General features: G+C 36.1%; 1 protein-coding gene across 1 annotated transcript in view; it reads right to left on the reverse strand.

Annotated features, from left to right (window-relative positions):
- ME1 (malic enzyme 1) overlaps positions 1 to 15,933 on the reverse strand; it is a 154,805-nt gene that overhangs the window by 96,259 nt on the left and 42,613 nt on the right. Inside the window, exon 3 of the mRNA XM_038132126.1 lies at positions 11,388 to 11,537. Within this exon, the coding sequence (XP_037988054.1) occupies positions 11,388 to 11,537 (150 nt within the window). The remainder of the gene's footprint in view (positions 1 to 11,387; positions 11,538 to 15,933) is intronic.

The following is a 15,933-nucleotide window of genomic DNA, read 5'->3' on the forward strand; positions in this document are numbered from 1 at the left end:
GCTCCAGAAGCTACTTAAATTCCTCTGACAGTTGCTCAATAAATAACTTAATTACTTACACTCTAATGGGCATAAATAGAAGTATTTGAAGACTGTGAATGAGAGAATGGTTTACCAGAGCAAGACCCATTCATTTTTAAGACAAAAACTAACCCACTGTTCTCTTTCAATAGTTATCATGTTTGTATTATTTTATGCTAATGTTAACTGCGTAGAAAGCCATCAACAAACTTCAACCATGTTATCTACTAGGAATGTTGCAATGCTGGCGATGCATTTTTAAGAAAAACAACTTTTAAATGCTACTTAAGCTGTGAAATACTCAAACAAGTGAGATCACTGTCCTTCTATTTACTTCAACAACTTGTGCTGCCTTGGCTCATTGGAACATGGAAAATTTCCTGTATTTAGACAATAACGTCCTTTAAGGCCTGTTAACTGACCTTTAAATCACCATAATTTTCTCTCAGTAACAATTAACCAGGACAAAAGTGAAGGCTTAATAAAAAATACTTATGGCATATCCTACCCAACTTCAATGAAAAAGTCACTTCTTAAATGAGATACTACCTTCCATTAGCAGAGCTGACTCTAACTACTGAAAATGAACGCTCTGAAAAAGTACAAATCTCCCTTTACCATTTGCACATTTTTAAAAATGCAAACAAGCTGATGAGCAGCACTATTTCTGTACTTACGTCTTGTTAAATTTACAGCATGAATGAATGTATGAGACAGACCAATTTTTTAGTACTGTGTTCAATAACAACTTTAAACATGGGGAAAACACCTGCAGGTCCAGCTCTATCTCAGACAGAGAAACTGAGAAGCAGCATTATTATTCTTAAGACTTATGTAATCTGACTCAATTAAAAATTACTAGAAGCCTTTATCATAAAATTTGAGAAAGTAATTATAATAGATGGAACTCCAAGGAAACCCTTTGGCATTAAAAATCTGTAATATATCTGGCCACAGTGCTAAAAATTAACCTCATCCATCAGAGGCAAATAGCCTTATACTTTCCCTCCTTTTTATAAAAATTCAGTCATGACCCCATGTAAATAATTCCATTTCATGAAGTCAGGATCAACATGTTGGGAAAAAACACAGCATGCAATGATCCCAGCTAACACAACCTAATATTGCTGGTCTTCACTACACACATAGAGGAAACAAAGCCCAGGAGAAGGAAAGGAGCTAGCGAGGAGTCAGAGCCAGCCCTATGGGGTGATGGAGGATTCAAATAACATCATTTAGCAGTCACAACAGAAGCGTTTCTGAAACGTCATTAGGGAGCTTCCAGCCTCTTCAAGGGAATCAAAGGCTCAAGTCCAGGGTTAGAAAGCACACAAGCTTTTCTGAGGACGTTGCCTTTGGAAGCCTACATGCCATATTTTATGTCATCTTTCAAAGATGACATTTGTTTCACTGTAAGACTGAATGAACAAACCATTCACCAAATGACTGACTTTACAACCACCCTCATGAAGAATCTCATTCCAATGCATGAACTGGAGCAATGTTACGTTCTATGCTAAGTGTCAAAGTAAAAGCAGAAATAGGCACATTGCTTGCAGAATAAGACAAAATGGAAATCTTTTTCAATACACTATTTTCTTGAGAATGACAAGTTCCCCATCCTCATGTACTACTTATTCATGAAAAAAAAGACATTATTAATTGAACAGAAAGCAAACCATGTTCCATATTTTCATTGCCAGAGATAAATACCTATGAGTCATGTTTAAGAAGCTCCTTTTGGATGACCAAGGTAAACTCTCAGACATACTGTTGCTTAAAACAGGCTGTATGAATAACCTGACCCTCAACATACAGTGCAGAAAACCTATGCATTCACATGTGCTTAGAACAAATCTAAAGAACATTAAGAGAAAAGTTAAAAGCAACCAAAAATACCCTCTGATACAATAAAGTTGTCATAATATTGTGAACTTTAGAAGTGGAAATGTGCTGCTGTGTCTCTGTAAGCTGCATTACAGCTTCATCTCAGGAACAGGCAGCTCTTCTTTTAGGTGGAAAATTCCACCAGAATGCCGAAAACAATAGTTAATTTCAGTATACTAGAGTACTAAAATGAAGTTGTGAGAGCCCCTAAACTCCCTTCAAGACTAAACAAAAATTCATGTTAAAAGTAGTCACTTTGGAAATTAAGAACCAAAACTGGGAACTGGCTTTTGACCATCTACATGCCAAAGGCACGGGTTCTAATTCAGTACAACCTGAAGCTTGCTTTTCTTTTTTTTCATTTCTCAGTAAATATTTCCCTTATTTCCGACAGTTAATTTAAGCCTTCCATATCACTGTCTGCCTTCAGCTGGAAGTCCTTGCTTTTCTTACAAGAATGACTTGCTTTGTTTGGTTTATACATATTGATCTATTTGATCTATGCTCCCAGCAGGCTCTTACGCACCATTTTCTAAAAGATAGTGAATTTCCGGTGTGCAGCTGAATCACCTCATGGTCATTAGCCAAAAAGCAGAACTGACATTCAGTGCCACAACTTAATTCCAAGAGCAGTGGTCAGGACATCAGATGCCTCACAAACCTTTCTCCACCCAGCTGAAAATTACATGATGTGACTGCTACTCTACAATAGCTTAGGTAATGTTATTCTGACCTAGTATTTTAAAGTATATTATAATTAACACTGCTGACATTTTTAATTCAGCTGTGCCCATAAGAAAAACAATTTTATGCAGCTGTAAAACTTTGCTAAAAAGGGATGGAAGTGTCTTGCAAGAAATAAAAGGGTCTGCTTCTATCCCAAAACTTTTTTTCTTGTCTTTTTCAGAAGCCTCCTATGCATATGGCTCTCCCAAATGTAGTATGTAAAAAGTTCCTGGACCAAAACATCTAGCTATAAACATAGAGAAACACAAGATATATTACAACACACAATCATCCCATTTGTTATGCTCTTAAAGGCTGAAAATATTTATGCTTTGTCTTCACTTTTGATTTTTCATTTTAAGACTTGACTAACTATTTAGAAAGCTTGTAGACAGAGACAGAAAACTGTGATGTTAGAATAGCTAAGCTACTGCAAAGTTGCAGTGATTTTACTAGGGTTTTTCCTTCCTTTTTCGGACTTTACTAAATACAGTTACAGGAATTACTGTAGGGTTTGTTGGGTTTTTTTTTAAGCTACTAAATATCTTGTATTGGAAATGCAACAAAGAAACAGTGTTGGACTGCTGAGTAATGACAGAATTTTGAACAGAGAAGCCACTGAATGGGGAAGCAGGGGATTTGGGTGGTGCCAAAGGACGTGCAACAAATGTACAGAAAATGTGAGCTGGAGAAACTCCAGTGTAAGCACACCCCTAAAGGAAAACATCCTCTGGACATGGGCTGGGATATATACAGAATGAGCTAATAAAGCAGTGTAATGCTTCTAAATCACTGGCATCTCATCTGAATACTGCTGGTACCTTGTTTTGCAGTATCAGATGATAACATCAGGAATTACTGGGGACATGGAAAACTCTTTGCATAGAAGAACAGTGTAGGATTCCTCTATCCCTAAGAAGATCTTAACATTAAAACAAAACAAAAACCTGCACTAGATGTTTATCAGTCAATTGTAACAGTTCTCTGCTACAAGCTCATGTTACCAATGCAAAAATCCCCACTGCTAGTGATACCTAATTGTAAACACATGCAGCAATACCATTTATTTTTCATCCCACTGATATCTGGAAGGAAGCTCCTTCCCTTCCACAGCATAGCCCTAGGAAGGGAGAAGGATACCCACACGTTTTTCTTAGTACTTCCTAAGCAATAAGTTGCAAGGTGTTTGTTTTCTGTTGCAGTTGTCTGTTTGTTCATGTGGCACAAGCTGTTACTGTCTGGGTTGTCTTAAACAAGTACTAGAATGGTGCAGAACCCCAGTCCGTGGAGATGGATACAATATGCAAACCACTGTAAAGAGCAAGCTACAACTTCAAGGCTGTCCCAGGGCCACTCAAGGCACAAGGGAGGCAACTGTACCTATCATTCTGTACAAAAGGATGGATGGTGTCATTTGCAGACACTGCATGGGATTTGATAGGCTGTCCTTGAAAAGGTATTGAACTAAGGAAAGTTAAAGTTCTCTTATTGAAAGGAAATGACTCTTAAGGTTTGTTTTGGAAATCAAATGATGTTGACAATTAGGAAACAAAAAATCTGTCAGGTTTACAGAGGCTGTTTCATGAGGGGAAAATTTTAGTAGATAAATATGGCTTGTATAGAGTTAGACAGAGCTAATAAATAGACCTCTCCTGTACTGTATGACCTGATACTTTAGTGTTGCCAGTGGAATCTTTGGCCAAGTAAAGGTGTGAAACCGAAATAAAATCTCTGCCCTTGAAGTACATTTCATCAAGGAATACACTGCTTTGGGAAATCAGGGAGCTTGTAACCAGAAGGCAGGCACAGAGTCAAAATCTCACCAAAACTCCAGGAAAATAGGAAGACATTGAAGAGTAACATGGTTATACATTGATAAAAGTTGTAGTTGTTGATATGAAACTGTAACTTCCCAAATCATACCTTTACTTTAAAATGCAGATACATAGTTTATTTGTCACAAAGGATATATCCTACCTTTTATGTGGCATTGGCACTTAGAAAGAAAAGATTAGTCAGAGTAAAGACATTTCACTTGGGATCATGTACTTTTTGTCCAGTCTCCTGCACGTAGATCCACAAGATGACTGTTTTAGTAAAGGAAACAAGAAGGTTCTAATAAATACTGCATTACTAACTGTCACACAAACTGTCTTTCCCATTTAGTGAAAGGCATCTGTAAGAAACTTAATTTCAGAGGACTGTCTCAGTAGGATATAATGAAATGAGGAAGATAATCATATGCCAAAATCCACAGAAATAAATTCCCATTAGTCCGAAGTGCAGATTCCTTGAAAAGATAAATTTGAGTCCCCCAAATCTGTGGAGAAGGGAGAACATTGAGTTCTAACCTCACACAACAGATAGCAGAAATTATTAAAAAATAATAGTACAAGCCAAATGAGGACAGAGATCCCCTGGAAACATCCAGGATTCTGAAGGAAGTGAACAAGAGAACAGAAAGGCATGGCCAGTATTTTGATTTTGGCCCTCTTGCTCAGAAACCACCAAAGATGTCTGTAGAAGAGCACTGAGTCTTGCTAGCTGTCTTCCTTAGAAGACTGTGTTAAGAATGACCAAACACTGACTGCTGCCAAACATTTTGAGAGTTATGTTTTGAGAAAGGATGGCCTCATTTCCTCCTGCTCACAGCCAAGACGTACTCCATCCAGAAAAAACAGAGCAATGCACCTACAAACTTAGGTCTGAAAGCCAGAAATTCCATGCTTGTGATGTGCTTTAGGATAAAGCTTTTATGACCGTGATCAAAAGTCCCTGAAATATTACCTGCAGAAGAAATCATGTATGAAGTTTATGAGAACAGGAAGAGTCTAATAATAGATAAAGCTCCAACTCAGACAAGACTAAATGGAAGAACAGCTCCAAGTGCTACTTCTGTAAATACCATCCCCTCCAAGTACTGTAGGTTATACCTACATGCAAGCACCAAGTACATACAGAAATCATGGAGGTTGTTATATTTCATAACGCTAGGTCAGGACTACCTACTCTCAGTTTGGCACAGGCTAATCATTCATGATTTTATTCTGAGGTGAAAGTTTAATAAAAAGATACAAATTCATACCATACCTAAATGTGAAACCTATTGCCAAAATATTATGAAAAGCCATGAATTTAACAGTTCTAGAGAGACCAGATGACTACATGCATATAAACTGAGGAATATCATAATGTTTTCAAAAATCAAGACATAACTTTTTTTCTTTCAATAACTTATTACATGAGAAACTGGCTTAATATTTACAAAGCATTCTATGACCAAAATGAGGCCCATCGACATCTTCTGTGCAAGATCATCACACCTTTCTCTGCAGCACCATTACTGTCTGCTGACAGACCAAGTTGGGCACAATCCAGTCTACAAGACAGTCCAGGAGAAAAGAGGAGTTCAACACTCTGCTAATTCTCCTTCTCCAGCTTTTCAGAGCAGAGCAAATATTTTTGTGGGAAGATTCTATTAGCCTTCAAGACAGAGAAGCAACAGAATGCTAAGCAAAGTTTTAGCTTGATGAAAGTAAAAGCAGATCAGAATCATGCCAGAAAGTAAAACTACTGGATGCCATGAACTTAATGGCAAGGCTACACACAGGGAGAAAAAAAATAAAAAAGAAAGAGAAAAAAGTTGCCTGGAATATGTCAACAGTTGTCATCTTCACAAAAGATGAAAGTGAAAAATGACCAATATGTATTTTAAAATTGCTTGGTGAGAGGTTGCAACTGGCATCATCATGAGGCTTTACGAGCCATTGAGAGAAAGATGCCTAAAATTAGAAGAAATGCTGCAGGTGTACTAATTCTCTGTTGAAATGCTACAAAGTAACTTGCCACTCAAACCAGATCCTTCGGCAGAACAGAATTCCAACAGTTTATTTTCAAAGAAACATTTTGCTGTTCTTTATGCCTTAATTGCAAAACATTTTGATAGCTGTCCTAACAGTCAAGACCTTACAAGAGATCAGTTAAAAAGCCTGCACATTTCCTTTTTTCCACATCAAGATTAAAATTCTAGATAGTTTTCAGAGAAGAAAATACTAGGAAAAATAACTGTGAAACTAGTGCTTTGTTACATCTTTTAATATAACTTTATGTTACACAAAAATGACTTCAAACTAAATGAAGACACTAAGATAATTATGTATAGCAACAATTAAGTCCCTAAATAGACATATGTATACATATATATGCTTTTCTAGGGGAGGAAAAAACATCTAGAGGTGCTGAAAAAATACTAAGGAAGCTGCTATACTGGTGAAGAAGTAATGTGAAATAAATCCAGACATTCTAGTAGTCTCAATCAAGAAAACACAACACATCTGAAGGAGAGACAGAGTCTCAAAAAACTTCCAGGAACTGAACTTTCTTGGCTCATGTGATCATGGAGTACTTGACAAGTTTCTGGCCTCCAGTAAGCCAAATCTGGTTTTTGAAGAGACTTGGATGCCACAAACATCCATTGGAATTAAGAAAAATAATTCAAATAAAAGCCTCATTAAAAACCACAAAAAGATTATTAAATGCACCACAGGATCAACCTTTTGCTGGCACGCAGACTGCAACTTCTGATGCCAAGGTCTAGCATTTTGCATGTTCTGTCACAGGAAATAAATATTTCCCCATTTTCTATTTCTTTTCTTTATTAAAAAGCAATGCTATCTTGCAGCTGGCAATCTCAGCATGTAAATATTTGTCAATAAAAAAAGAACTCACATTTGCAATATTTGCATTCAATACCATGCATCTGAATCATTGTAAATGTAACTACATAAAATAAATGTAAATAAATACATTCTTTTTGAGAACCATAAGGAAAGGAAAGGGCTAAGTCTCAAATTTGTATGTGCTGAGTGACTACATGCTTCAGTGAGAAGGAAATCTGGTAAACAATTTCAAAGCTGACATAATTTGCCTTTTAAGAGACTGCAACAGACCCAACAGAGCTGCTTTAAAAATGGTTCCTAGTCAGCCTGATAGTCTGTGCCGGGATTGGGAAGTTATTTCAGAGAACTCTGCCATGCCTGTGTAGCTGCATCAGCTACCCAGGCTTGCTCTGCTCATATTCTGATTGAAATGGCTTTTCCTTCTAGGAATGGCAATATATAAACAGTCACCTAACATTTTAACAACGTCCAAAGTCTTCAGCATAGCAGTACTTGGCAATTACACCTCCCTTCTCTGAATGCTGGGTTTACAAGAATCTTAAACTCCTGGGTGTTCTCTATACAATGTAAAAAGTTGATTTTGGATTCTTAGAGGAAATTTCCATTGAGCTTTCCCATATTTATTCTTCTTGGATGAAAGAACTGTTGTATTTCAGAAATCTATTTACAGAAATAGATTCTTTCTTGGTAAGTAATCAAAAGCTGTCATATCTACATACATGCCTTGTGCAACTGAAGAATTTTTTCTTTAGGAATTTAAATGATGGATAGAAACTCTGAACCAAGAAGTGACCTAGTACTGATTCTGAGATACTGCTTTTAATGATAGCGTGAGCATTACAATAGAAGCAGAACCCCATTATATTCCCAGCATAAGTAAAGCTTCTCTCTGTACAGGTCCAAATTCCTTCTCCCTGAAGGATCCTTTCTTCCTTCATCCTCCTCAACAGTTAGGAAGAAGACTAGACTGACTGGTCTTCTAAATTACGTTTTTATAACAATGTGGTGTAGGTAGGTGCATGTTACAGATCTGCTATCTGTACTGTTTACTTCTACAATAATACTCTTCTTCATTAAACTGGAGGATTTAAAGTGAATATTCAGTTGAGTCTGAATATTACAAAAAAATGTCAATTATACAGATGAGCTTCAAACCAGTGAGTCAAGTTACTTTGCAGCTGGTTCTCTTGAGAAATTATGCTTAATCAGATGGTTAGCGGGTCAGCCATGAATGTTTATTCTAAAATTGCAAACTATTGCTTCAGGATGAAAACCTTTTCCCGAGCCTTCTGAAGAGTCCTTCTGTGACTATAAGCACATCATGTGAGCTCATAAAGTCTTCTAAAAACACATAAGGGAGTCACAGAAGATGATCTCATTTAATGATTCCACGAGACACCTACTTTTTGAACTCTAAATTAATTTTGTTGCTCCTTGCCTCAAGAGATAACTTGTGAGCCAGGCACTTCAAACAAAGAAGTATAACTGAATATTGGAAAACATCCTTACAGAGATAAACTAAATATGACACTGCTTTACAAACTGCAGTGAGATAAATATGATCTGCAGCAAATGAGTAATTTTTAACTCATTTACCGTCAAGTCTGTTTCTAACGAGATCTGTATTAAACTATGAAATAGCAAACATCTCCTGAGCTGTGGGAAGAGGCAATATAAAAAAAATATTCTGAAATAAAAAACCATTGTGAAAGAAAAACAGTCACTTCTCTGTAGAGACAGCACTTACATATGAGTAGACATAAAGCAGATACAGACAGTTCTTACAGATGAGAATACGTTTTTTTAAGGTATCATCTGATTACACCTTTTTCCTTGATCACAACTTCTTGAAAAAAAATAATCAAAATTGTAAGATGATATAGCCTGGACTAAATCTTACATCTTTCACTCCTTTTTGCCTGTAGAATATTAAATTTGATGTTTATATTTTCTTCTCCATCCATCTCATGGAGGATGCTGTTTATGAAGTATCCTGGCATACAAGGCTTAATGCTAAATCAGTCATGGTCTAGAATGCAATTTCAAACTAAAATATATTGGTTTTGGAATAATTTAGAAAAGGTTCCTCTTCGGGAAAAAAAATATCTCTGTAACAGCACAGTGGAAGATTGCATTGTAAGTACTTTTCTTAAGTAGCAAAGAGTCTCTCAAAGATCACAGAACCATGGAATGGTTTGGATTGTAAAAGACCTTAAAGATCATTTTGTTCCAACCCTGCTGCAAAAGAGACATTGAGGTGCTGGAACGCATCCAGAGAAGAGCAAAAGAGGTGATGAAAGCTCTGGAACACAAGTCGTGGGAGGAGTGGCAGAGGGAACTGGGGTTCTTTAACCCTGAGGAGACTCAGGGTAACCTTATCACTATCTACAACTGCCTGAAAGGAGGTTGTAGCCAGTCAGGGGTTGGCCTCTTCTGGCAGGCAATGAATGACCGGATAAGAGGAAATAGTCTCAAGTTGTACCAGGGAGATTCAGGTTGGACATCAGGAAAAATTCTTCACTGAAAAGGTGGTTAAGCATTGGAACGGGCTGTCCAGGGAGGGGGTGGAGTCACCATCCCTGGAAGCGCTCACGAAATGACTGGATGTGACACTTAGTGCTATGGTTTAGTTGACATGGTGATTTTCAGTCAAAAGTTGGACTCAATGACCTTGGAGGTCTTTTGAAAACTTAACAACTCCATGACTCTAATTAAACTGGGTGTTTTTCTCCACAGATGCCTCACTCATCTAGGGAGAAAGGGAAAAGTACATGGGCAGAGGTAGTCCTTGGGAAATATTTTTTATGGCAAAGAATATCAAAATTAGGGGTAATGAGATCAGTGTAAGCAAAAACTTAATTTCCAGACACATTTAGCACTTCCTGGAAGGCCAATAAAATCACCACAGTGGTAAATATTGGGGCAGAAAAAGGAGATGACTTCTCTTACTAAGGGAGGCACCTAAAAGCCACAGATCATTAAATAACGTTTAAATAACAATTCTTGAGGTATTTTTGAACTTTTTAATGTGCACAGAAGTGGGAATTCTTGTTTTCTGCAGTCGACCAGATGGTCCTGACTCATTCTGTCAGTCACAAGGCCAAAATGATTTTCACATTAAGAACAAAAACCTTGAAGCCGTAAGTCTCTCTGAAATATCCCCTGCTGAAGAATTTGTGAGCAGTCATTTGTTCCCTTACATCTTGCAAGCTTACTTTTGATCAATGCCTTCACAGTAAAAAACCCTATTTCTGTTAACAGCTACGCACATGCAGCTCATTTATCTCTTTCTTTGCCAGAAAATTCTGCAGAAGGCTCCAAAGTGTTGTTGCAGTTTGCACATGAAGGCAGTGATACACACAATGTTCTCAAACAGCAACTCACACTCTGTGAGTTGATGTTCAAGAGGCAGAGTGAAACAAAAGTGCCTGTCCTTCTTTAATACCACTTCCTCATCATTCTGTAAATACACATATTGTACACAGAATAAAAACACTCTAGTAACCATCCTATGAAGCAAGAAATCATTAAGCAGTAAAACAGGCACTTTGATGATTTGCGATAATTTTTAAGATATCAATAGATACATATATAATGCATCCTTAGTTTGTACACATATGAACATATATATATGTGTGTGTGTGTGTATGTATAAAATACAAATAACATCAATATTTATACAGGCAAAAGTCTATGCTTTTCAAGTTTCTAAGACAAATCTAAAACTACAGTTCCATTCTTCTCCTGTCTTCTAATATGCTATAATTCTAAAACAATATAATAGTTATACTATACAGTATAATACAGTACATATACTATACAGTTTAATAGTTATAATCAGTCAATAAGATTAAAACTATATTCATATTTTAATGCAAATCAACCAACCATATGCCTTCTTAATGCAGATAAGAAATGCACAAATTATTGTTTAATGCAGACCAAAAGTGTAGCTTGAATGATCTCAATTATTGCAGTTTTGGCTTACATGCAGTTGTTAGAAAACCCCTACAGAAATCTGCCAAGAGGAAAATAAGATACAATTACTTTTATTTGAAGTATAAACTTACATACCTTGGCCTCCGGAATGCTAAACCATATTGCTGGCAAGCCAGTCCCACAGTGGGAGTATAAACAATAGGCATGAACTTTTCAATGTCAGAAGCCAGCACTTTATAGAAAAGCTTTTCATTTCGATCCTGAAGACTCATTAGCAGCATGTATCTGTGGAGAATTACATATAATTAGACAGACATCAAGGGAACATATAAAGTAGACTTAGAAATAAATTTGGTGTTTCGATAATTAAAATTATGTTTGTTCTATAATAGCCTCCTCCTAGTCCTAATTCAAATTCCTCCTAGACTTAACAGCACAAATGGTTCAGACACAAAGCATAACAAACTGGTTGAGACACAGAACCTGAAGCCATCACAAAGTTGTCAAACTCTACACGCTCAGGAAGATAATCCCTCTCAGGTATAAAATACTGAGCTGCAATTGAGGATTTTGTCTGTCAGAACCTTATCTGTGAATATCAGTTGTTCCACTTGAAATGAGACCGGCATTAAATATAATTTAAACAAACTTACTCACTTGCCCAAAGAAAACAGAACTAAAAACATTAAGCTTTGCATGCTCTTTCCTAGATAGAAATTTATCTTAAATACAAACTAATATTTCAAATAAATACTGAAAAACAGAGCTTTTGAAAACAAAGCATACACACATGGCCTCTCATTGCCTAAGTCTATGTTTGACTTGAAACCTGCCATAGTTATATGTCCTGACATAGTTATATAACCTGACATAGTTATATGTCCTAACTAAAACCAATTTTGAGGAAGTTCTATACTTATTTAAAAAGAAAACCAATGAGAAAAAAGAATCATATAAACTAGACTGAAAGTAAGTTCATGTTTAGCTTGACCTACTTTTTACTACCATCACACTTATATTGAATAATTACATTACTGTTTCAAGATACCAATCAGGAAGCCAAATTGCAGTGCTGAGTGCTGCAAATTATATCAGTCTAAGAGTGACTTCAAGCTTATACCAGTTCACATAGGTATGACTCTGTCACTTTATGAACACCTAAAATTCAGAAATTTAGTGATCTTACACCTTACCTGTCTATTAACTAGCTTTACCAATTTTAAGTATTCCTGTAAAAATTAAGTAGTCTTCTATAAGAATAGGCTTATACAAAATCTTTAACTTGCATATACAATTTATGTAGGGTCTTTTTTTTTATTTGCAATGGATTACTAATTACTTACACTCAAAAAGTTTAATATGTCCATTGTTTTATTACACAAGTGTTAAGGATACATATAGAACACACTCCTTCCAAAAGCCTAGAGATTTGTTTACTTGACTATTATTTGTGTGAACTTTCCTTCTGTGTACTTAGGCATCACATGCCGCAATAAAATCTAATTCATTCTTTAGAAAGACACAAATACAGCCAGGTAACCATCTGACAAAGAACAGCTTAGTAAATCTGAAAACATTCCATCCAAGCTTAGCTTGCCTATCCCTGTATATCAAGGAAGCACTCCTTTTGGGATCTGTTCTCTAAACCTTTAACGAGCACTATAAGCAAGGCAAGCGAAGCCAGTTTGGCAGTTGGTGACTGTAATGAGGTGACAGAAGTGAGGCAAAACAATATCCCTGCCCTTGTGTCATGAAGGGTATTTTAGACCCTAAACAGATAAAGATCTAGAAACCAAAAAGTTATAGTTGTTCTTTAAATACCATCACCATGAAGCAATTGGAACCACCTTCCATCATACACATTAGTTTTGAATGTACTCCAAGGTTAAATTATATCCCACTCTTGTAGTTCTCAGCTACAAATATACACACATATATACTAATTTTCTTTCATATTATTACATTTCCCTATAGGCTTTCATTTTCCCAGTATTTCATTATGCTATAGCATATATTGTAATGTCCTTGAATTCTCAGAGCATTTTATTTATTAAAACCTTTCTCCTGAGGATGGAGTATCCCAACATTGATCCTGAAATACAAGCTCTTGCACATGTAGTTGTGAATACACATGAAGACTTTCCTTTTGTCACTAGAGAACATTTAAAGTGATGTTAGAGAATATCATGCATATTTCTGGCCCCCACTCTATACTGGACACTACAGTACCATGTGAGCCACAGCACCATTCCTAAGCAATTGCCAGTTTTGGGGTTTTTTTATCAATTTCTTTTAAAATGAAGTGTGGCTTAAATCATAATTTCTTAATACTCAGATCAAGCCTAGATTTTAAACAGGGTAAAGGAATTTTTTACAAAATAAACTAGAAATTTAGCAAAAGGCTTCCTCAGGGCTTCAAATTAAAGACCTGTTTGTTAAAACTCTCCACTTTGTTTTTACTGTCCTATAACATTAAACTGGGCTTTTATTTTCTTATTTGTATTTATCATGCCACTTTTATATTCATGATCTACTAAAGAACTCACAAAAGGAGTAACTGCATACTACTTATATTTTTAAATATTACATACTTCATCATATCCACATAAGTATAGGAAATACTATTATAAAGTGAAAAACATTTCTAGGGAAGTGCAATTTTTATCAGGCTTTTTCAATGGTGGGTATATGTCTTCCTTCTCAGCATTGCAATTTGCTTAGTTAAGGGCATCAAATTTCTCAAAAATTCTTTCTAAAGGGAAAACAAAAAATGCTTCAAATTCAATGTAGGGTTGTTTATAAAGCAAAAATGCTTCAAACTCAATGTAGGGTTATTTATAATGCATTAGACAACAAGTATGCATCTTTTAGCAACATCCAACAACTAAATGCAGGAGGTGCTATTCAGCATTGTGTTTAAAAAATATATTTAAAATCCAGTATTTAATGGAATATTTTACTGAAACCCATATTTAATCAAAAACATAATGAAAACAAGCAATAAACAATCATTTTGCTATAAAAAGGGAGAAAAGTATTGTCTCTCCTCAGACAAGGAGTGTTGAACGAAGAGGACAAAACCCAAGGTCTGGCAAGTCAGACAGAGGAAACTGCCAAGCATTCAAATTTCAGTGTATCACTCTTCTCCCCTGGCCTTTTCTTCACCTAAGAATGTTTCATACTAGTCTGGTACTATGAAGGGAATGAAATACAGTAGCAACAAAAGGATGTAAACCACAGATCATCCAAAATCCAAAAGAAAACTGATATAACTACCAGAAAGTTACTAAAGATTTCTTAGGGTAACTGGCCCAACTAACAGTGGCATACACTTAACAAGGCAAAATGGAGAGGTAAAAATAGAACAAATGTCACATTTTTTTTGCTTTTATCTTGAAAAATAATGAGAGTAAATAGAGAAGGTGGGATGAAAGGCTATTATTTTTAACCTGTACAAGACTCTTAATTCTATTACTCTGCATCATCAGTATTTATATAAAAATTCATTAAAGATAGAGAACTTTAAGAAAAAAACAAAATAAGACAGTCTTCTCAGGAAAAGCAATTTGATGGCCCCTCTCCTAATGTTAACACACCCAGTATAACATTTTACAGCGTGACTCTTTGAAGAAAGAAAAGCTCAGGCAGAAGATGTCACCATACCAGGAGCAAAAATTTCAGTATCACTACAGAGCAAGAAGAAAGACAATTAAGAACATACAGGGGAGAAAAAAAATTAATTACTTGCAGAATCCAACACAGCTTTTCCAAATTAAGTTAGAGGAATATAATTTTTTCCTCTCACTGGTGTCCCTTTTGCCAAGCATACCAGGCAATTGACTTGCTGCTGTTTCACATTCATTTTGTATATAAGCTCTTGGTATTTCAGAGCACAACAATTTCATGCTACAAGTTCACAAAGGCATTTCAGCAGTGCCAAAATATGTCATGCCATGGCACTAGCTAGCAACTTAGCTTTATGAATTTACACACACCCTCTATCCAAGCAAAACCAGGCCAATCCTGCCAATGTAAAATGCTGCCATACACAACATTTATGTTTCATCAGATTATACCCTTCTGTCTAAGGTATTTAAGAGCTTCTACTTCTGCACTATCTGAATGTCTGTACTTAATCTTATGTATTTGTATGTACAACACACAAGTATACACCTTCTGCCAAGCTCTAGAAGGAAGACAAAAGCCTCCCTTCACCTCTTTTCAGTCACTGTTTCTTTGGGAGCAAAGACTATGCCAGGTGCATACTGCAAGAAACATGGGGGTTTTCATGGAATTAGGACAATTCCACTCAGTAGAAGACAATAACTGCATGCTCTTATTCAAGATTGTCCTTGAGCATCTGCCTTTACAGGGAGCCCTTGAGATTTCGAGTTCCAGTTGAAACAGCCAAAGTTTCTGACATTCTTCATCAGTAAAGAGATTCAATTGTGGCAGGATCACATTCACTCTTCCTTAAAATTCTTTTACACAATTATAAATACAGGAGATTAGAGTTCACATATTGCCTTGAGGACTGAGCTCACCACATGTAATGCACATGTTCTGCAAGCAGGCTCTTTATTGACATACTCCAATGAAATTGTCAGGCACTTGACTTACAAACACACCTGCAAGTCACATTTTGCACATGCACATTTTTGCACTCTCAATTCACAGAAGA

This window comes from Motacilla alba, chromosome 3 (assembly GCF_015832195.1).
Source record: "Motacilla alba alba isolate MOTALB_02 chromosome 3, Motacilla_alba_V1.0_pri, whole genome shotgun sequence".
Taxonomy (NCBI): Eukaryota; Metazoa; Chordata; class Aves; order Passeriformes; family Motacillidae; genus Motacilla; species Motacilla alba.